Source organism: Monodelphis domestica, chromosome 1 (genome assembly GCF_027887165.1).
Source record: "Monodelphis domestica isolate mMonDom1 chromosome 1, mMonDom1.pri, whole genome shotgun sequence".
Lineage (NCBI taxonomy): Eukaryota > Metazoa > Chordata > Mammalia > Didelphimorphia > Didelphidae > Monodelphis > Monodelphis domestica.
The window spans coordinates 259,316,940-259,341,067 of NC_077227.1; the positions used below are offsets into that span (position 1 = coordinate 259,316,940).

The 24,128-nt window shown below is 36.9% G+C and overlaps 1 protein-coding gene across 6 annotated transcripts in view; it reads left to right on the forward strand.

Annotated features, from left to right (window-relative positions):
• DPF3 (double PHD fingers 3) overlaps nucleotides 1–24,128 on the forward strand; it is a 437,118-nt gene that overhangs the window by 340,514 nt on the left and 72,476 nt on the right. For 3 of the 6 annotated variants that reach the window (XR_008914980.1, XR_008914982.1, XR_008914981.1), the window contains 3 exons: nucleotides 6,494–6,622; nucleotides 9,855–11,390; nucleotides 22,756–23,292. Coding sequence is in view for 3 of the 6 variants with exons in the window: in XM_056810706.1 (XP_056666684.1) it covers nucleotides 6,494–6,622 (129 nt within the window). In the remaining 3 variants the exon portion in view is untranslated. Of the gene's footprint in view, nucleotides 1–6,493; nucleotides 6,623–9,854; nucleotides 11,391–22,755; nucleotides 23,293–24,128 lie in introns of those variants that run through there. The other 3 variants (XM_056810706.1, XM_007472881.2, XM_001375890.4) reach the window with 1 other exon arrangement.

Here is a 24,128-nt window from a genome sequence, read left to right on the forward strand (position 1 = left end):
TATTTGTTCCAAGGTGGAAGAGCTGTAAGGGCTAGGCAATGGAGGTTAAGTGACTTGCCCAGAATCACACACAGCTAGGAAGTGTCTGAGGTCAAATTTGAACCCAGAACCTTCCATCTTTAGGTCTAGCTCTCAATCCATTGAGTCACCCAGCTGTCCCCCAACAGAGGACATTTTAATTTTCCACACTTCCTTAAGGTTCCTTTTAGAAGTAAAAATTACTTTTACTTAGATTTGACAAATTCAGAGATTTGTACCAATTGGCAACCTTAACTTTTACTCAGCAAAGTAATCTCTGTTTCAAAAGTGTAATAATATGATAAATTTATGTAAACAAAAATGTTAGCAGAGAGTACTTAAGAAAATATATATTAACATGATAATAATTATTATAGCCTTGAAGAATGTTGGAACCACAAATAAATATGTCTTGGGGGCGGTATTCTAATGAAGCTCCTCACATCTTCACTTCTTCCTTCTGCCTACTTTTCCAGTGTTTCCAGTTCCAGAGCTTTCCATCCTTTTTCCTAACATGTAAAATTTCATCAGTGTTAGGAAATCCTCCATATGATCATAGTCCATTAACCTATAGTTTAGAACTTTGCCTCAGGCTCAGAAAGGTTATGTGATTTGCTCATGACCATGCAGCCAGTAAGTGACAGAGGAGGGTCCAGCACACTATCCACTATATCATATTGCTTCACTATTTTTTTTAGTCAAGTCATATACAAACAATCATTATATTCATACAGTTGTTATGTCATGAAAGGTACCCCCATCAGCATTATCACTTCATAATCTTGGATATTTCTAAAAGGGAAGGGAGCAAAGGAATATATTCGCTTTCCTCGTGCCTTTATGATCAGGAAGCTGGGGTGATTCTTCCTAGGCCCATGCAACAGAGCTGTTTCAAATTTCTTCCAGCAGGGCCCCCATTGCAACTATTATATAAGAGTCCTCAATTAAAAAAAAACCCAAAACAAACTAAAAATTGATTTTCAATTAAAGATTTTAAACCATATATTCAGGATGGATAGGAACATCCTAGTTGTAGTAGAGGCAGAGAATAACTAGTCATCCTCTGAGGTCCATTAAAAAGTCTGCCATTAATTAATTCCTCAAATGAGTTAGCCTATGTGAAGCACTTTGAAAACTTTCAGGTGTTATATAAATGCTGGTCATCATTATTATTATCACCTCACTAATTCATTCATGAAACACATTCTATGTGCAGAACATGTGGGAGAATGTGGGCAAAAATGGGGAGGGAGGAGGGAGATATAAGGATCAGTTAAAGTAATAAATAATAAATGATTATTGATTAATTGATCAAACTTATTTCGTGCCCTTATAGAGTTTTCATTTTGGGAAAGGAAACACACCTCAATATACAACTTCACAGGATAAATACATCTATTGTTTGTTTCAGTCATGTCTGACTCTTCATGGCTCCTTTTTGGGGTTTTCTTGGCAAAGATTTTGGAGTGGTTTGCATTTCCTTCTCCAGCTCATTTGACATATGAGGAAATTAAAGCAAAGTGACTTGCCCAGTGAGTAAGTGTCTGAGGTTGGATTTGAACTCATGAAGATGAGTCTTCCTTATTCTAAGCTCAGTGCTCTATTCCACTACTTAATTGCCCTAAGTTACATGAATCCTAAAGCAAAAATTTGGAAGGGGATATGGTTGTTATATGGAGAAGAGGAGAGAACAGAAAATTTTAGCAAAATTGTCCCCCAATGTCCAAGTTTAGATCTTACTAACAGGCTTTCTTGACATTAGAATCTTGATCTTGACCTAATTTAACATGAAGCACTGCACATTAAATTCTGATTTCTATTCTTTTTCAAAAACCTTTACTTTGTGTCTTAGAGTCAATTCTAAGGCAGAAGAGTGTTTAGGACCAGGCAATTAAGAGAGTTGCCTAGGGTCACACAGCTAGGAAGTGTCTGAGTCCATATTTGAACCCAGATCTGACTGATTCCTGGCCTGGCATTCTATCCACTCTGCTACCAAGCTGTCCCCTCATTTCTTTTAAAATTTTATTGATAGCTGTTTTTTTTTTAACATCACAATTATATTCCCTCTGCTATCTGCTTTCTTTCTTTAAAAAAAGTTCTTTTTTTCATTTTGCATTTTTTCTTATAAAAAAAGAAAAATTCTTAAGATTACTTCTTTCATTTACATTCATACCACAATTGTTCATCTATTCTCCAATAATTAGGCACTTGTTTAGTTCCTAGTTTTTGCTAGCACAAAAGTACTGCCTTGAATATTTTGGTACACATAGGAAGTTTCTTTTTGCCTTTGCCTTCCTTATAGTACATCCTAGTATCACAGAGTGAGTGGGTATGAGTAATTTAGTAATTTTTCCCCATATAATTCAAAATTATTTTTTCAGAATGATTTGGAGAGTTCACAGTTTTGCTAAAGGATTTTAGTGTACCTGACCGCAGCCTCTCCAGCACTGACCAATGCTCTCTTTTGATCATATTGGTTATTTTGGGTGTGAAATAAAATCTTAAATTGTTTTAATTTATTAAAAATTATTAATAATGGTGTATTTTCACATTATCATTGATAGTTCACATTTCTTTTTTAAAATAGTTTATAGATTTCTCATTTTTTATTGGAAAATGACCTATAATTTTATATATTTGTTTTAATTATATATTATATGCACATATTATCTATGGATATTTTTGCTAGAAATTAGATTTTAATTATAATTTCTTCTTTATTTCAATTTGATTCAACAAATACTTATTAAATACCAGTTATCTATGGGGCACTCGGGATAAAAAAACCCAACAAATAGTCCTTGCACACAGAGTTTATATTTTATTAAGAAGATGTGAAAATATAATATTCAGTAAACTGGAGAAATTTCATTTTCTCAAGTAAAATTGTTCATCTCTTCACAGATCAAAACCCCTTATCATCTAGGCTTAAGTACATATGAAAGATACTTGTTATATAATTTTCAACAATGTGACAAATAATAAAAAACAAATACATAGATAAATATTAAGAATATTTTAGTTGTGAAAACATTTACAGCCAGAATTAGGTTCAACCATTACTGCAACTCCAGATGACTTCTCTTCAGTTCTGAAAATAGTTCCACACCATTTAGTTCAAACAAAATGCCAGTTAAATTATCTTCTCAATAGTTCTCATATTCTTCACAAGATATAGTTTAGAATAGTTCTTTAAACAAAGATCATTTTATCCCCTCTCCATTTCTTTTGTTTTCTCTCCCTCCTTCCTGTCTCTTTGTTTTTCTCTTTCTGTCTGTCTCTGTCTTCTATAGTTTTTTTTCAAGCTATCATAGAAAAACAGTTTTGTTCACCAGGTTTGTTCCACATAGAGTGGCAATTAAAATTCTTTAAACTTCCAGCCACATGGTCATTTCTACAACATTTCTCTTGACTCTTAAAGGTAACAGTGACGGTGTCTACAGTTTTTGTTGAGAAACAATGTAATGAAAAGTCCTGGCTCTACCTATAGAAAATATTACAGATATATACACAAATAAATAAATAAATACCAGGTAATCTGATGTAGGGGGACCAGGGAAGTCTTCCTGAGAGAGGCAACACCAATATTGACCATTGAATGATTAATATTCAGAGGCATAAGTAAGGAGGGAGTTCATTTCAGTCATGTAGGGAACAAATGACCAGCTACAGAAGCAAGAGATGGATTGCCAAGTTTGGAGAACAGTAGTATAGTCTGATGGGTACAGGAATAATATAAAATAAGGCTATAAACATAGATTGGAGCCATATTGCAGAGCTTCTTAAATGCTAGGAAAAGGAGTTTATATTTTATCCCCAAAGTGGCTAGTGTGACAATAAAAGTTTTTAATTAGGAGAGAGATAAAATTCACAAAGTCAGTGAGGAAGATAGTTTTGGCAGCTTTGTAGTGGATAGAGAAAGAAGGAAGACTTAGAAGGAGATTGTCAAAAAAGCCAAAGCAAGAGGTGATAAGTGCTTTAACCAGGATGATGGTCATCTGAGTAGAGAGAAGGGGGAAGATGAGAAAGATGATGATGATGGAGGGAGAGTTGACAGGAAGTGTCCACTGATTGAAACAAAAGAGAAAGAAGAGTCAAAGATGATTCAAGGTTGGGAACCTAGGTGATGCATGGATGGTAGTACTCTCAACAGATATTTAGAAATTTAGAAGAGGGATTAGTTGAAAAAAGGAAGATGATGAGTTCTGATTTGATATAGTGAGTTTACGATCTTTGTGGGGCAGCCAGGGATGTCTGGCACATATTTGGTGAAATGAGTCTAGAATTTTGATTAGAGATGAGAGCTAGCTAGATTTGGGGGTCAGCTGCTAAAGAAATAATTGAATCTATTGCAATAGGTGAAGTCAATGACAAAGAGTATGTAGATAGAAAAGAAGGTCCAGGAGGGAAGCTTTGTTGTTGTTGTCACTGAATTTGTTTCAGTTGGGTCCCACTCTTCATGGCCACCTTTGGATTTTTCTTTTTTGGGGAAAAATATTGAAATGGTTTGCCATTTCTTTCTTAGTTTATTTTACAGACGAGGAAACTAAAGCAAACAAGGTTAAGTGACTTGTCCAGGGTCACACAGCTAGTAAGTGTCTGAGGCCAGATTTGAACTCAGGAAGATGAGTTTTCAAGACCCAGCACTCTATCTATTGTGTCATCTAGCTACTGGGGTTGGAGACAAATGATAATCTAGCAGATTATTACAACACATAGGAGGAGAAACTAGGTGAGAACAATGTCATTGAAGAAAAGAGAAAAGGGAATATCCAGGAAGAAAGGTTTGTTCAAAACAGTAAAAAACCCTAGAGAAGTAGGTCAAGGAAAGGGAAAACTGAAAAGAGGCCTTCAGATTTAGCAATGGAAAAATCATTGGTAAGATTTTTAGTTCTAGGATGGTATTTAAATGTGTATTAAGGAGCATTAGTTCCTAATTATATTTTGATAATTCTGATCTCCCCCACTTTTAATTACCTTTGCTTTCTGGTGATTGCTTTTGCTTTTTTGGTATTTATTCCCTTAAGAGTAGTTTCCTCTTGGATATCACTAAGACTTCTCAGCCCCATGAGTGAGTATAAATGGATTGGGGGAAAGCAAAGCTACATGATCACGAAGGCAAGATTAGTGTTGATCTCTTGATAAAGATATACTTCAAATTCTATAAGTATTTTAAGGAAAGATGAAGGGCAATCAACAAACATGAGAGCTAGAAGGTCAAATTCTCCCCTCCCCCAACTTGAAACTGGAAAAGAAATCTTCTGGAAATGATGCATATACACTCAATTCAACGATTATTATGTTACTACTATTATATATAAGATATGTTAAACAAAGGATACAAATTTAAAAATGAAGCAGCATCGGTTAGTGAGGGGTTTGAAAGGCTATCTAGAATGAAACTTAAATGGTTATCAATAGCTATAGGAAAGGTAGGAAAGGGGTAAATTGGAGGATGGGTAATGAATTAATAAGGTGAATCAAGAAATAGACGTGAACAACAGAAATATGTGCTTATAAATAAGACTAGTGGTTTTAAAAATTGTAGATCTTACCCAGTGCACTGTAATTTTTCTTCTTATCCTAAAGATCACTGAAATCTTTAAAAAAATGAAAGATAAAAAATGAAAGTTTTGAAAACTTTTATGGTCATTTTGTTTCAAGTTTTTAGACTGAAGCATATAACTTAATAGACTGTGCTAAGACAGGTGTCAATAATACCTTTTAATAGTATATCCAATTTGGTGGCAACTAAACAATCGGCCGAATTTGTTATTTAGTTGTCTTAGTTCTATATGTCTCTTTGTGATTCCATTTGGGATTTTCTAGGCAAAGATAATGGAGTAATTTGCCATTTCAAGTGACTTTCCTAGGTTCACACAGCTAGTAAGTGTCTGAGGTCACATTTAAACTAAGGAAGTTGAATCTTCCTAACTTATAGATATGGTACCCTCTCCATTTTGCTACCTCACCTGCTTACCACACACAAAAGGAAGTGAAAAAATAAGAGGTTAGGGAGGAAGTTAACTTTCAGTGGGAAAAGAAGAAATGACTGACCTGGGCACCCTTCTTAAATGGAGATCTTAGTAGGAGCTCTTCACTCTCCTTTCTACAATCAGAGGGAGGGTGGGGGTCCCAAGGTAGTGATGAAATTTCAGTTCCATGGCTGAAATGATCTTACAGAATAGAGAGCTTTCTGGTGTAAAAGTCTAGAGGAATAGAGCCATACTACCTCTCAAACGAAAAGAACCTCTATTATATAGGTAGATATGTCAAAAAGAGAACAAAAGAAATTAGCCAGGAATTAAAACCATGGAACTAAAATGATAAGGGAAACCTAGCCCATGTTGCCATATTTTCTTAACATTTCCACATAGACCTACATACTCTACTTAATATTGTAAAGAATAGGAGGAAGGAGAAGACACCGTATTAAACTTCCACCTAAATTTGGGACTTGGTATCTCTTCTACAGCCCAGAAAGGACCAGATGGAACTGTCATTCCCAATAATTACTGTGATTTCTGCTTGGGAGGTTCCAGCATGAATAAAAAAAGTGGTCGGCCAGAAGAACTAGTGTCCTGTGCAGACTGTGGACGCTCTGGTAAGTGTGACCCCTCTTCTCCTTTCTGGGACCATTTTTACTCAGGCACCCAGGAATAATCCTATTTTTAGTATATCAGTCACCGAGGGTAAGAAGTAGGAGGAGGAATGCTATAGGGCAGTAATAATGGTGATCCTTCTGACTTTTTTCAGGTCTTCTTGAAATTTTGTTTGTTACTTAAAAAACAACAACAACCTAAAGGGTGGGAAACAATTATTGATATGCTTTGGACCTTTCCACATGTATATTCCTTTGGTGTGTGTGTGTGTGTGTGTGTGTGTGTGTGTGTGTGTGTGTGTGTGTGTGTATGTGTGTGTGTGTTTTGTTATTGTTGTTGTCGTTGTCATTGTTGTTGTTGATAATAAGGTGGAACTAGAATACACAGAGATAGGGCCTCCCCATATTCCTTTATTGGATGATGGTGCATCTCAATATACAGAATTGTTGATTTAAATGGAATCGTTGAGGTGGACGTGGGGGAGATGGGAGTCAATGGGAAAAGCATCCAAGAATGATACTGAAAGACTAGTCATGTCTTCAAATTGTCATTGATTTGGACATTAGTGACCCTTTGGCTTCTTAGTAGCTTCATGGACAACACTTCCATTGGCCATACATTCCATACATTTTCTCATGTAGACCAGATAAGACTAAGAGGCAGGGGTATCAGTGCTTCGACACCTGCTAAGTGGTCTTAGTGACCTTTCCCCCATGGCTCTTATTTTTAAGGACTTAAAGGAAATGCTTTACTTTGGTCTTGTCATTTCTTTCTCAAAGTAAATTTAGGTCTTTATGGTTTTTCTCAAGTTGTTTTGTCTTATTTTGCTTTTTGGTCCTATCTATAGGTCATTATCTATAGTTTGCCAGAGTTGATTAAGACAGACTATTAAAAACAATTGCATTATATTGTTATAAATAGACTCCCTGAATCTGAGAGTTGGAAGGGACCTTAAAAGTTTTGAGATCCAACCTTATTTGAAGCACTAATTTCTTTTAGAACATCCCAATAAGTGGGAACTCACTACTTTACATGGTGGCCCATTCCATTATTAAAAGTAACTTTATTAGGATTTCTTCCTTATATTGAACTGAAAGGAAACCCAGTAACCTCCACCAATTTGTCCTAGTTCTTCCTTCTGGACCAAAACAGAATAAGTCTAATCAGCAAAGGTGAAAGGTAACAAGAAATTTCATTCTCACCTATGTGACTGCAAGTGTTTCTAACCAGAAGCTGAAAATCAGTTCAGAATGTTTCAGTCAGCTCTGAGCACAACAGTGAGGGATGGTCCCGTCAACCTTCCTTTCCACTCCCAGCCCTCATGGGGCAGCTTCTCACCCCTTGAATTGCTCTCAATCCTTATTTTTTCCCTTGCTGGGTCTACTATAGTCGTTAGTCTATACCATTGTCTTTGGATGTCAAAGTTGATATGGACATTGACCTAGTATAGCTGTCAAATGAGGTGTTGACAGAAGATTCCAGTTCCCAATCCCCACCACCTCAATATTAAATCAGCAGAACCAATGACAGGATAGCTCACTTGTATGTAGTTCTACCCAATTTCTTCTGGAAGTAATTTGTTCAGTTACTTTCCAGATACAGTCAACAATTGTTATTGTGTTGGGCTTCTAATTTTGATAGATGGTAACTTGGAGAGACAGAACCTGTGTAATTGCTAGACTGTGATCAACAAAGAGTTCTTAAAAAGCCAAACATACACCTGTCTATATATACATATTTTTATGTATGTGTGTATATATATCCATATAGATATATAAACAATGAAAATCCTACATACTACATCCCCAGAAATCTACAAAAGTATAGTGATCCTCTACCACAGCCAGCTAAGACTTCTTTCTCAAGGAGAACTGGGAGAGGGGAACGACTATAGTTTTGGGGAGTTTTCCATATTCTTTTCCCCTCATGAAACCAAGCGAAAGAGGAAACAGGAGCAAATAAGTGACTCTCTACCTGAAACTTCTTAACTGTCATTCCCAAATTTACTTCCTTATCTTAAAAAACATAGATGATTATCATTTTCTCCCCATACTTTTATCATTCTGAGCTAGGGTTTATTTGTATGGATCATTCGACCAATGTCTATCTCAGACGTCTGTCAAATAGCCGTTTGCTTTGGGGTTGGCTTATGGCTCCGCTTGTCAAGCTTGGGCAGGCAGGTTGGATGATATTCCTGGATAACCTTTCTGGTGTCTCTTCAGGGAAGAGATAGAAGCCAAGAAGAGCTATTTATTCTTTCCCACCTTTCACTCTACCTCCACTATCCCTTAGGGACTGAGATGCTTGAAAATTGGCAGCTTCAGTGACTGGGATTATAATATCTGGAGGCACTCCTAGGGCCCAATAAGAATGTGGAGAAGTGTCAGCTGCAATTCTGTAGATTTTAGCACTTTATACAATGATTAAACTTCTTCACTTTTAGTTCCTATTCTTTCTCAACTGATGTGCCACTTTTAGTTGGACTTAATGCTGTTTTGAACTCTCGAGAATACCAAGACTCTTGATTGAGGGCATTTTAAGTGACTGAAATGTTTGTGTGCCCTGCTTAGAGGGTCTTGGTCCTTTTTTGCAGTCATAAACAGGAGAGTCAAAGTATGTTTTCTCTGATCACTCATTAGACTTTTCAGTAAGGTTTTTTTGTTTTTGTTTTGGCGGAGAAGGAGGGAGAAATGAATTACATGATGTGGGAGTGAGAGCAGAGAGAGGTGGAAGAGATGGAGTGAGAAATGGATGAAAATAAAAATAAACTGGGAGAGGATTAAATGCCTCTAATGGGCTATTTGACAGCAATAAATTTGTAAAACTGGCTGCCAAACAGAAGGACAGTCACTGTGCAAAGAGCCAAACAACCTTTAAGTTGTGCAGGCTTATAAGCCATCAGGGAAAAACATTGTCTGAGCTGGGGTGTGAATGTGAGCGGGGAAGCACATCACTGACCCCTTCACTGCCAAAAACCTTGGATGCTTGTACTGTGGTACAGGTATCTTTTCTCTTAAAAAACGAACAAAACAAATCCTCCTCCCTCTAAAATTCTCCAGTTGTCCTTTTGCACAATACCATTGCCTCAAGGTGATGCACATTTAATCCCTCTGAGCCTCGAAATGGTGCATTGTCTGACAGTGGTAAGAATAACCGTGTAATGATATGATATTAATATGAATAATGCTGTCTGTTGCTTAACCCATGTGCTGATATATTCATCATACATGTCAGCTCATTTGGGAGGAGAAGGCAGGAAGGAGAAGGAGGCGGCGGCTGCAGCACGAAGTACGGAGGACTTGTTCGGTTCCACATCTGAAAGTGACACGTCAACTTTCCACGGCTTTGACGAGGATGATTTGGAAGAGCCTCGCTCCAGCCGAGGAGGACGCTACAGTGGCAGGGGCTCTCCCACGGCAGATAAAAAGGGCGGCTGCTAAATCCACTCAACAAACTCTGGGCCATGGGCGGTAGCCCTTTGTACTTTGGTTGTTGTTCTGGTCCCATTTATTAAAAAAAAAAATAGAACTTTAGATTTCCTCTCCCTCCTGGATCCCATTACCTTCCCTGCTTTTTCCTTACATTCTCCGTACCCTCACATCCCCTTACCTTTACCCCTATCCTCCCCAACACAAATTTTGGTGATATACACCAAAAGCACAAACTATTTAAAAATTAAAAAAACACAGAGATGTTTCCCTCTCCCCTCAGAGAGAACTTTGATTTAAAGTTTTTGCTCTAGAAACCAGAAATCATGTGGGTTATCTTTTGGGGACAGACAGATGGAGGTGTACATTTGCCCAAAACCATTAAAAAAACTCAAGTGGAGTAATTTTTTTTTTCATTTTTCATATTGGCAAACAATGAGAGCACTAACAGAGAGGTTGGAGGCAAAGAACCAACAAAAATAAGAATTTGAAAATTATTATTTATATAATCTAGTATGATTAGAAATAGATCCTTTAAAAAATAAATCAACCTAATACCATCCCATGTAGGGTATAAAAAGGCACTGGAAAGAGAATTGTCCCAAGAAAACTTAGTTAGGATGACTTCTGTGATGTGAGATTTTTGACTTGGTGTCCCAATTGGTGTTTGTGAATCCTCACCCCATCCGTCAGTCATACCTCATCCCTCTCTCCCTTCCCTTCCTCCCCCATTTCCCTTTCCCATCCTCCTTGACAACCCCTGCCAGCTTGGAAACCACAGCAGCTATGGAGAAGTGACAGGACTGGAAGGCCAGGTTTCCATGCATCCATCGCCAGGCACCTCAGTATCCATCCAAAAGCAATCGCCTCTTCTTCAGCTCCTCCTCAGGCAATGCTGCTGACTTTTTTTGGGTTTGTTTTTGTTATTGTTATTTTCTTCTCACTTCTTCCCTGGGTGAAGAGCATTGTCCAAGGGCAGGAATGGAATAGAAGTGGAATATTTGGAACTCAACATTGATGAAACAACCAGAGGACATGAATCCTAGAAGAAATGAAAAGGAAAAATACCTCACTTGTACATTTCCTGTCCCATTTTAGAAAATGTACATAAATACCCTTTGGATTGTCAGGCCGTCGGTATTTCTTCTTTCTTCTTCTCCTTCTTCTTTTTTTTTTTATATATATATAGTGCCGGTCAGGCACTTGTTTTATGTTTCCAATAGCACATCCTGAAATTAACCAAAGCAATACTTGCTCAACTCTCCTGGGCGACAGAGAAGAAACGTCACCTCTCTGATTGGCTGTCCCAAGAAAGAACAGATGAGCAGACCTCATTCAAAAGGTATGTCTAGGTTGTATCTGTCTTGTATTTTGGGTTCAATCATCCTACCATGATTTTGTCCTTCCCCTTCCCTTATTCCCCAGTTGGCCCTACCATGCTTAGTGAAGTTTCCTATTGGAACTAACAATATGAAAATCTTGTTAGTCAGTTAACAAGCATTTATTTGTCTTAGTTGCCATTTTGGCACATGGGGCTGAGGCAGAAATATTGTAACTTAGTTTGCTTGGAAAGTCTGAGAGGAAGCTATTTAGAAAAACTTAGGGGCCAGTGTAGTTTGAGTAATAAGAGAAAATGTTTGGGTAGATGGTTCCTCCTATTCCCCGCAAATCCCATGGCCAAAGCAGAAGTTGGACCCCACAGAACTATGATTGGGATTGGACAAGATAGGCTTATAGCTGGAGTTAGGAGAGGGGAGAATAAGGCAGGGAAATTGTAGGGTTATGCTTTTAGGCTCTCTGGCACTATTTATAGCTCCCAAAGTAAAGTGGAGCTTCAAGACTAGGTCATTTTAAACTCTCCTGGCTTAGACTCAACTTTGAACTGTGTAGTTTTAAAGAAACACTAACTCCCAAACCAATGAAGGCATTCTAAATAATTCAAATAGAAATGTAGTGGAACACTGAGCAGACAGGCTGCTTCTGGCTTGTTACTGGTAAAAGAGAGGAAGAGTTTTGAGAAGTAAGTTTTTTGTTTGTTTTTTATCCTTTCCTGAATTTGTCTTTCCTCTTAAAAAAAACAAGCAAACAAATCCAAAACATAGATTTTAAGAACTAGAAGGAATGTAAAGATCATCTGATCTAAGTCCCTCATTAGACAGATGAAGAGACACAAACCCAGAGAGATTAAGGAATTTCCCCAAAGTCACAGAGTTGGTGGGCAGCAAAACCTGTACTAGAACCCAAGTCTGGGTCTCAGTGTCATTTCTAACGTAGATTTAAATAGCCTCTGTGTTTATATGCCAACTTGAGACAGGAGGAACAGTGACTTCTGATTTCTGTTTTTCTTCTTCTGTAGACCAGTGTATTATTCCTTCAGATGTTTGTTTACATTTGGAAAAACAGATATAATCTCATCCTATTGGGGGAAACATAGGTGCTTTGCCTAGCAATGTCCCTGGAAATAGGTCACAGACACTTGAAATTAAAAGACACGCTTGCATGATTATCTCTGTTGAATAGACATATAAAGGTGAAATGAGTCCCTCTTGCCCATATTTCTAATGAGCATACACTTTTTCTTGCTACATTCTCTTGTGACACTCTATTTTGTCACTTCCTGTCTTCTCTGGCTTTGACATTATTTTAGTAGCACTGGGGGTTCAGGTGACAATGATGAGATAGGAGCTTTTCTTGTTCAACTGATTCACAGAGTTACTTGAGATCAGCTGCAAAGAGCACCAAAGCGATTTTGAAGGCTTTTTCTTCTCGGCCAAGTGTTTGTAGTTTCTGAAATTCTCAATAACAGTTTGTCTTTGGGCTCGATGTGTTTTTTATCCACATAATTAGACAAAACACACAACTTTCCTGTTCTATCTTGGGAATCCAACGGGGACGTAGGAGCGCTGGGTTTTCTGAGTTTGTCATAGCCCTTAAATCTCCAGGGGAATTCTCATCTGAAGGCTATTGTTATTTTGTAGTTATTAATCTGCAGTTATTTCTTTTCTAGACAACTTTAACTTCAAATTCTATGACTAGGACAGGGGGTAGAAATCAGAGAATTGCAGGTGCTAGTGATGTTTCATAGAAGTACATGAAGATCTTACCTTATTAAGAATAATTTCGAATAGACTCAAAGAATGTTAGAGCTGGGATAGACTTTTTACATCATCCAGTTCAGTCACATCCTTTAACAAATGAGGAAATTGAGGACCACACAGCTGAAGTGATTTGTCCAAGATTACTTGACTATAATCAAACAGAGAAATGATTACTAATAGATAATATTAACACTACTAAGTGATACTTAGACAGCACTTTAAAGTTTATAAATCACTTTACATATATTATTTCTGGTATTGCTCTTTATTACTCCTATATTACCCATAAGGAAATTAGGGCCCAGAGAGGCTATGATTTGCCCATGGTCACCTAACTACTAAATGTGAAAGGTAAAATTTGAATGCAAGTATTCTTGACTCCCAAGTCTAGAATTCTATTCACTATGCATATTGCCTCTTTTGGAGGATAATATCTAAAAGAAAAGGGAGGAACCCTGCCACCAACTCAGTTATATAATCTTTTTATAAATTTTCTATTTAATTTTGTTTTATTTTTAAAAATATTTTTCTATAGTTACATGATTTGTGTTCTCTCCCTCTCCTTTTCCCTTCCCCTTTCTAAAGCTGACAAACAATTCCACTAGGCTATCCCAAACCTATTTCCATATTATTCATTTTTATAATAATCTTCTAAAATCAAAACTTCAAATACCCATATAAACAAGTGATAAATCATTTGTTTTCTTCTTCATTTCTTCTCAGTTTTATAATCTTGAGCAACTCACTTAACTCTTTTTGGATTGTATTTTCTTAACTTGTCAAATGAAGGACACTGTAGTGCAGAGTGTTGGACCTGACGTCAGGAACTTAAATTCCTGAGTTTAAATCTGGCCTCAGACATTTACTAGCTGGGTGACCCGGGGCAAGTCACTTAACTCTGTTTGCCTCAGTTCCTCCTATGGAAAGTTATCTGGAATAGGAAATGGTCAACCATTCCAGTATCTTTGCCAAGAAAACCCCAAATGGGGTCATGAAAAGTCAAATACAATTGAAAAACAAAAGACTAAAAGGTCTCTGAAGTCTCTTACAGTACTACCATTTACAAATAGGAAGTGACTTAGATTGGGTTGACAAAGAAAAGGAAGGAAAAAGCATTTATTAAGTGCTTATTATATGCCAGATACTTTACAAATATTATCTCATAAGCAATAGCTTAGAGGATTTTATATTCATATCCAATCTGTTTTAATTTTTCAATTCATTCATTTTATTCATTAATTCGTTCAATTTCATTCAATCACTCATCAGTCTTTTTCATTTTATTGGATTATTTAGTCTATTTACATTTAAAGTTGTAACAGAGTTAGCTTTATATTTTCCTCTGTCTGGTTCTGATATTGTGTTTTTTTCCAAGTTACATTTTTTTCTCCTTTTTTTCTGTAAATAGTACATAAAGTATTATGTTTCTTGATTTCCTCTAATTTTTTTTCAGTGACTCTGTTTCCACTGGCTCTCTTCCCCTCACTCTTGATCCTCATTTATCATTTGTTATCCCATTTCCCTTGGGGTTTTGTTTATTAGTTACTTTTTTCTCCTACTTTTCTCCAGTTATATAATTATTTCCACCTCTCTTTTATCCTCTCTTAGGTAGATTTCCCTTTCCTCTCTTCCCCTTCAATTAGTCCTTTTCATTAGTTTTAAAATTTCATTTTTGCACCCTTTTCTAAGGAATAGATTTCTATCACTTTATTTATTATACTAATATCTCATTTGATCCTCACACTAAACTCTTTGAGGTAAGTACTATTATTATACTCATTTTACAGTTGATTAAACTGCAGCAAGAAGAAGTTAAGTGACTTGCTCAGCTATTAAGTATCTGAGTCCAAACTTGAACTCAGGTCTTCCTGATTTGAGTGCTCTATCCACTGCGCCATGTAACTGCTACCCTACAAAGTAGCCAATAGTGTTAATGTCTTTATCTCTTTTTCTTGGGGAGTGGGTGGGATAGGGAATGAATAATTTTATTTGGTTCTTGCTCAGTTCCAGTCAAATGGAGTGATACTAGTATTTAGAATAACTTCAAAGACTAGCCTTATAAAAAAATAATTTAAATATACCAAATGGGATTTTCTTCCTCCTAAATCAGTGGACTCAGATTTAAACTCCAGGTGCCAAGCAAAATATTGACTCCCTCCCTTTGTTGTTTGCCTCCTTCCCTATGAACTATCACTCCTTAGAAATTGCTTTTATCATATTTTTTTGGAGGAATTCCCTGTGAATTCCCTGTGGTTGGTGTCCTCAGATATGAATATAACTAAGGAAAGTTTTCTTCTTGCATATTAAAGCAGCAACCTTGAACATAATTTGAACTTTTGGTTTTGGTGTCAATGAGAGAGGAATCACAATTCATGATCATAGGGTCACATGTACATTTTCCCTAAAGGAAACAGTCTTTTGTAGTAGGGAAAATAATGGACCATGAGTCCAAAGACCTGGGTTCAAATGCTGACTAAAGTCATTTATAGTTTTTGCATCTTTAAAATAAGGATATTAATGCCTGTATCATCTACCTTCCTGAGAAGTTGTGAAGAAAATAATACTTTGTAGACTTTTAGGCTCTATGTAAAATGTGAACTATTATTAATTTAGAAGAAGTATCCAAATGAGGAATGGCATCTAAGTAAAGAGGAACATCTGGCATTGTGAAAATGATGGGTCCTGTGGTTTTTGTTTTTAAATTAGTTTTCAGATAAATGAAAGTCTTTTTGAAAATTGAGCTGGGGATGATAAATATGTATTTCATTTTTAAAAATTATTTTAGTTTTGATAATGCAATTTTCTACTAGTATTTCAGAGGATGGTTTTTAAAATAAGTATGATTTTTCACACCAACAGTTTCCTGTTAAGTTTTATTGCTTGCTTTGCAAAAGTCCATGGCACCCAGTGGGCTGTAACCTTATGCTGAATTTTTATACAACTTGAGAGGCTAGAATGTTATTTGTTACTCAGAGATAGACCTGAAATATAGTTTAGAGATTCTTTTCTTGTACAATTAAAAAAATCATATCTGCTCCTGTATATAGACCAGCTAGGTGGCTCAGTGGGTAGAATTTCAGGCCTGGAATCAAGAAGACTCATTTTCTTGAGTCTAAATCTGGTCTCAAACATGAACTAGCTGTGTGATCCTGGGGAAGTCACTTAACCCTGTTTGCTTAACCTCAGTTTCCTCATCTGTAAAATGAATTGGAGAAGGAAATGGCAAACCATTCTGGCTGGTGCCTCTGCAAAGAAAATCCGAAATGAGGTCACAAAGAGTCAGATGCAACTGAAAATGATGGAACGACAACAACCCCCATATAAGTGTTATGTTCTATCTGGCAATTTTGAATATACATTTTTATGGCTAGTTTGGGTAAAGAAAGATATGAAGGCTCTTTTTGACTGAAGTCATTCATTTGAACCTTCTAGAAAGTTTGGGTTCCTGGCACTGGTATTTTCTGGTGAGTCAGGTGATTGTGGGCTTGTATATGCAAGACTGGTGGTGGGGAGGGGGCAGAAATGAAGAGAATTGAGTTCTTGACCTAGATTAGCAACACATTCTTGTTAAATGACTTTTAAGGTATAATTAATTTAATTAATAGATGATGAAATAATAATCATTAATTAAAGTAATTTAATGAGTCATTTAGTGTTTCTGTACCTTGGTTTTTTCCATCTGCATTAAATAGATATTTCTGCTTTTTATCTGTCATTTTAAAAGAAATTCTATGAAGGGCAGCTAAATGGCTCAGTGAATAGATTGCCAGATCTAGAGACGAGAGGTCTTGGGTTCAAATGTGACCTCAAACACTTCTCAGCTATGTGACCCTGGGTGAGTCACTTAACCCCAACTGCCTAGTCCTTACTGTTCTTCTGCCTTGGAATGGATATTTAGTATTCTAAGTATCTATTTAGTATACTTAGTGTCTAATCCCAAAATCCTAAGAGAGAAGGTAACAGATTTTATTATTTTTTTTAAAGACACACTATGAGGTAGCATAGTGTAGTGCAATATTGACAAACTTAAGTGGAAATGCAGCATATTGTCTTATTGTTGTTGTTCAGTTGTGTTTGACTCTTTGTGGCCCCCCCAGACGCATACCAGGTCCTTCTATCCTCCGTTATCTCTTAAAGTCTGTCCGAGCTCATGTTCATTGTTTCTGTGTCTTAGGAAACCACAAATTAACACTATGCATATTTTATTTTTCTTTTATTAATTTTGTTGTACATTCTGCAATTATGTTTTAATTTGGTTCAGATACTAGTCTCTTATTTGAGCCTCACAATAAACCTTGTGAGGTAAGTGCTATTATTATCCCCACTGATTAAACTGAGGCAGGAAGAGGTTAAGTGACTTGCCCAGAGTCACATAATTTTTTGAGTATGTGAGTCCATATTTTCCTGATTTTGATGCCACTCAAATGCCACCAACTGGAGAGTACTAAAGAGCTGCATGCAGTCAAGGGGCAGTGAGTTTGACGGTTATAGTGATAGACAGCTGATCTTGCAGCCAGAAGATCTGAGTTCAAGTTCTGTTTCTGACATATACTGTTTATGTTATGCTGGGTAGGTCCTATACTTCTCAGGCAATTCTCTGAGAGTATAAATTGCAGAGATGCTGTTGCTTTGTATTGGTAAAGGGGATTTCTTCATCTGGGAGTATCCTATCTCAATGAAATAATAGGCTGAGGACTTATCCCTGTGAGGAGTCACAAGGTATAAAGTCTGTGAAGCACTCTGAACAATTTTAATTAAAATTACCTAGCTCCAAGGCTTTTTTGCATTGAAGAAAAATTTGGCCCTGGAGATAACAACATTAGAATTAAATAACCTGTACTTAAGAAACCGTCATGGATTTTTTTTTTTTTTATGAATGAATATTGACTATAAGAACCAATCTTCTTTGAACTTTTCCCAGGAGTTTTTCTTATGTTTGTAGGAAGAAGTTGTGTGTTGGTTGAGGGTAAGGGTAGTTAGTGGAAGTCTAGGTGGGAGGAAAGGGACACCTCCATCTTTTTTCATAGTGAATGCCCAAGGACATATATTTCTGCCATGATACATTAGGTCATAAGATTACACAGTACATAGTAAAACTGAATTCCAATAATCTATTAAAAATATTTCATTAAGGGAAGCCATCATACCACAATGGAGGAGATCCTCCTGACTGAGTGACTTATAAAATGATTGAAATTCAGGGATGATTTCTGTATTAAGTTATGAGCCCCAAAAGATTTGAGATAAGGCTTTTATGGGGTCCTCAGAGCCCCCATTTGATTGGTGACCCAGAAGTTAGATCTAACCTGAATTTTGTCTATTACTGTCTCAACAGACATTAGTTAATCAGTAGACATTTTTATAGGGCTTCCAATGTGCCAGATAATGTCAACAGACTGAGTCTACAAACTCTCAATGATCATTCATTTACTTAATAAATTCATTCATTCAGTGAATATAATTGGAATATTTACAATGGACATAGTATTCTGGTGGATATAGAAAAGCATAATACACCCTTCATGGCGTAATGATTTTATGATCTGGTCAAAAAGATAATATTGCATACTTAAAATTAATTCAGCAACAATGTGAGTTTAAATAATTCCTCCAACAAGCATTATTAAGTGATTATTGTGTGCCAAGGATTCTGCTAAGTGCTTTGGGTATGAAGACAAAAGTGAAACAGTGGGGCAGCAAGGTAGTACAGTGGATAGAGCACCAGGACTGGAGTTGGAAGGACCAAGGTTCAAATTTGGCCTCAGACATATTCTAACAATGTAACCCTGGGCAAATCACTCAACCCCAGTTCCCAGCCCTTATTGTCCTTTTGCCCTGGAACCAATTGTATGGATTCTAAGACAGAAAGTAAGGATCTATAAAACAAAAATAATAATGCAAAACCCAAATTCAAAATATGTTATAAGGCAGGCTATGACTGAGTAATCACTATGGTCTGGAATACTTTGGGAAGGCATCATGGAGGAAGTCTTTAGTATAACAAAAGAATCTGGAAAGTCGCTTGAAATCTTTTAGGATTTGTCCTATCAGCCAAAGTATTTGTTTCCGTAGTGTATGAAAGTGGTAAAACTCATGACAAAATTGATGAATCAAGAAGCTACTATATCTTAATATTCAGTTGGGAAATTCAGAAATATAAGACATCATGGAGAATTCAGTTTGCTACAAGGTCAAAGTACCACATTTTGCATTCAGTAAATGCATTGATCAATGAATGAAAATAGGGATATATTCTGGACACTATTCCAGATAGTATAGTCAGAAATAGGTAGACAACATTGAAAAGACAATTCAGAGGGAAATAGAGGGGGGGGGGGAGCAGAAGCTGATAGGAAGAAAGGATGGGGTTTTAGAAAATGGAAGGGGAAGAATCAGTGCTAAGAAGGAGAAGAAAGCCAAACCTTGTTGGATAAGTTAAAAATGGTAGAAATGGAGCATGAATGTGGTAAAAACTAAACACTAAATGGGCTACAGTGAAATAGCAGGGGAACATTAAGGGTAATATATTGCCAAGAAGTAAATTAAGAAATAGTTAGATCTTAAGTCAGTGACTTGGGGGTGGGGGTTTTAGGGAAGAAAGAGGGAAAGAGCTAGAGGATAGGATTCTGAGGGAAGAAATGGATAGGTGGAATGGGTTTGGGGGTGGCATAATGCATTATGTCTACTAGGAGCTTTGGATGAAGGTGGGGCTGGAGGAAGTGGTACAAAGTGAGAGGAAATAATAGAATTCCTAAGGCTCAGGAAACTATTGAAAAAATAAAAAGCTTTGTGAACTTAATTTGCCAGGAGGAAGTCCAAAGCAATTTTTTGGGTAGCATTTTTTTTTTACTCAAATAAAGGAGCAAGAGCAAAAAAAAAAAAGAAGAAGCAAAAACCGAAGTAAAAAGGACATGATAAATAGGTAGAAGAAGAGGGACCTTTCTTTCTCCCAGGAAAAGGGGAATAAAGGGAGACTAGAAAGGAGGGAAAAGAGAGAGGTAGAAGGCAAAGTAATGGAACATATTTTTGTTCACTCATTTTGATGCTCTCTGACTTTTTATGACCTTATTTAGAGTTTTCTTGGCAAAGAAATAGTTTGGCATTTCCTTTTCTAGCTGATTTATATAGATGAGGAAACTGAGGCAAACAAGGGTAAGTGACTTTCCCAGGGTTATTCAGCTAATAAGTATCTGAGACAAGATTTAAACTCACAAAGACAAGTCTTTCTGATTCCAGGTTCAGTGATCTAGCCATTATGGAATAGATTAGTGGTTCTCAAACTTTTTAGTCTCAGGACCCCTTCATAGACTATTGAGGACCCCCACCCTCCAACTAAGAGCTCTTGTTTATATGGATCATATTTGTTGATATTTGTGATGTTCAAATATATTTTGTATGACTTCATGTGTAAAATTGATATATTCCTTTTCAGTGGTTAGGGGAGGAAAGAGAGAGGAAGGGAGAGAATTTAGAACTAAAAAATTTGTTTTAAAATGTTATAAATAAAAATCTTTAACATATTGGGAATTAAAATGTCTTGATATTATTGTAGAAATAGTTTTGCCCTCAAAGTCCCCTAAAAGGGTCTCAGAGATCTGGAGGGGTTACTGAACTAACACTTTGAGAACCACTAGAATAGATTGCTTGAAAGAAGGAGGAAAGGAAGTGCCCAATAAAGAATTTGGCTAGTTCATTATTCATTGGGTACCTACTGTATTCAGGGCTCTGATTAGAGATCTGTACTAGTTGCTGAGATAGATACACCATTTAGATCAAGCACAGTCCTTTCCTACATAAAGTATACAGTTTAGTAGGAGGATGAGACATAATCACAGATAACCAGACTAGATAATGTTCAAGATAGTGCAGAGAGTGGCTAAAGAACAGACAGGAAAGCCAAAAGCTCCTGAGTTCAAATCCTACCCCTGACAAATCTGGTGTTGGACTCTGGGAAAATCATTTAACTTCTGAATGCTCTGTGTACCTCTCTGACTTGAGAAGGTGCTGTCTGGCATTAATAGAAGGAGTTTCCTCATCTGGCAGTTTCTTATGCCAATGAAATCACAAGTCCATTCTGTATGGCATGGTAAAAATCTTTAAGAATTACAAAGTAAAGTCTTACATGAGATTGAAAGGAGATCATTATAAACTGGCTGAGAGATGGTGTGAAGGCAGATCAGGGTGCTTTGTGAAGAAGGTGACATTTGAGTTGAGTCTAAGGGATGGATACATAGTAGATGGATAATAAATATTTCCTTAGAGTGAGAAAAATGTGCTGGGGCATGTGAATAGGCAGAAGTATTTATTAAATTCTTTGTGATGGCAATTTTTGCCTATGCCATTGAAAATTAGAAAGGTTCAGATGATAGAAGTGGAGGAGAGAAATGGAAAAATCTTGAACTTGGAAGGACTCTGTGAAAGAAGACAGTTTGGTGGGAGAGATATTTATTTGCTTTTGGACTTTTTTTTTCTTGCTGGTTTTGACTTTCTTCCATTTGGGTCATATCCACTACTTGTGTCTCTAATGGAGCTTGAAATGAACTTGGCTGTCTGTGGGGAGTGTATGCAGCATACTATCCATTGCTTTTGTCCTTTTTGAAATTTGAGAGCACCTGTCAGGCTTTTCATACTTCTCAATTGGTCCCCATCCATTAAAGAGTCAATGCCATGTAGCACCAGAGTTTCTTTACTCTTCACTTCCGACCTTGTCCTTAGCATTAAAATAACTGAGAAAATTTCATTTCAGCTAGAACAAAATTCCATCATTCTTTGGCATGTTCTAGAACTGGCAGAAAGGTTGCCCCTTTCTTACTCCTACAAATAGCTGGCTCTAAGACTGATGCTTTGGATCACTGGGGCCCACTGGTGACTGGAGCAGACCTCTTGAGTTAGTCCTGGGCCTGAGGGATTCTTTCAAGGATTGATGATCTAGACCTAGTGAAGCAACAATGGGGATAGGAGGCAAGGCTGCTCCATGACCTCTTTTGTCAGGATGGAATGAATTTCAGAACTGGACAGTAACCTCTCCCCTTCATCTCTGCCTCAGGCAAGATTAGACATATATGAGGAGTCTCTAGTGAACTTGATAGGCCTATAGTAAGAGACCATTAGTTTCTAACAAAGTAACAGCTAGATGGATTAAATTATCGGAACACTTCCCAGGCTTTCTAAATAGGGAAAAAAGGCTCAATGAAAAGGTCATGATGGGGTTATCTATATACTCCTTTCCCCAACAAAAATCCTGTTTGTTCAGTTTCTGAGTAAAAAAAAAAAGGTTTTGCCAAATACCTAGTTCTGCCTGCTGCTTCTCCAAAGAACTGAAAATCCAGCTGTGTTCTTTCTGCTTCCTGTGTCACATTACCCAGGAGCAATTGAGTTGCCCTTATTTCAACCGATTTTCCCACTGTTCACTTGCAAGGGAGAGAAGGCAGCTTGGTTTTCATTCTCAAAGCCCCATTAAATTTTGTAGGAGGTTGGTTGTTTTTCTTTTTTTTTCTTTTCTTTTTTCAAAATTCTTATTAATTCTTTAATTTTCTGATTTTGAATTTTTAGACAGCTGTTCTGTGGTGGTGTTTTTTGTTTTATCTTTCATTGCCTTTCCCTCTGCAGTCGACTGTGCTCTGGGGACTCCGGCATCCTTCAAGCAAGCCATTTCCGAAGAAGGTGAAAAGAAGCCAGGATGATTTGAACCTCCTTCTTCTCCTCCTCCTCCTTCTTCTCCTCCTCCTTCTCCTCTTCCTCTTTCCTTTGCCTGGCCCCTTCCCATGCCTGTGTTTCAACTAACACAGGAACCTGGACCATGGAAAGCCCTCCTGCTCTGCTCAGAGAATTCTTGGAAAGGGCCTAAGCTTGTGCAATAAGAAGAATTTTTTTTTTAACCTTTGATTTTGGTTCCTTTAAGTGTCTGTGAGAAAGTACCCAGGTCATACTGGAATTACTCTACAGTAGAAATAACTGAACACAAACTGAAAACAAAAAGTAAACTATTTTATTTATTTCAATATTTAAAAGAAAAAAAGTGCTGACCTTGCACAGTATTTTTGTTTAAAGTACGTTGTACTTCAAAAGTTAAAAGCAGTTTTGTGAAGAAGTGAAATCAGAAAAGCACTTAATGTAAAATAAAGACAATATTAACGTTAAGAAAAACACCCACGTTTTTATTACGAAAATAAAGATCAACTCTGCTCCCTCATGCATTTAAGGAAGCCATTCATGTATGTGCTCTAGGCATTTTTATTTCTGCAAGTTGGATGTGGTGGTAAGTGAGGAGTGCTTTGTTTTGTTATTTTTCTTCATCCTCAAAGTCGTTTGAATTGATATGGACTATGTGTGAAAACAAAACAAAAAAAGCAAAAAAACAAAACCTGAAAAACTTGGCTGAAGTGAACTAGCCACAGAGGTAACCAACAAGCCATGCCTGCCAAGCCCTGTACCCAAACTAGCCCCATATTATGTGACAACAAAGAAGCAGGCTGGCTCCTCGCTATGGATTTTCATGGGGTTTTAATGCAATGTCATCCAGGGAATGAGAAGTGTCTCGTAGGGTTAAACAAATTCTAGCTCTAGTCATTCTAAGGGTAGTTAGGATTCTTTAAAAATACCCCCCCCCAAGATAACAAAAACCCCAGAAATAAAACTAAAGATCGCCTGAAATTGGAACACTACTGGTTTTTAAAGATATTCAGAAATAAAACCAAGGACCGACTGAAAGGGAGCATTACTGGTTTCTCACATTTTGGAGGTGGTAATCTTTCATGTCTCTGTAGAAGTGCTTAGCAAAGATTTCATGATGCAGAACCGGCCTTAAGCACCTGGTGCAAATGGAAAGTTGGCCCCAGTGGGCACAAGGAAAAGTCTGAGTAACCAAAATGCCAAATTTAGATTCTGTTGTGGGGTAGGGAGTACAAGGCTAGAGTGCTAATAATTATTCTCCTCAGAACATTATAATGATTCTTATCAGAAATATCATTGTGATATATGAA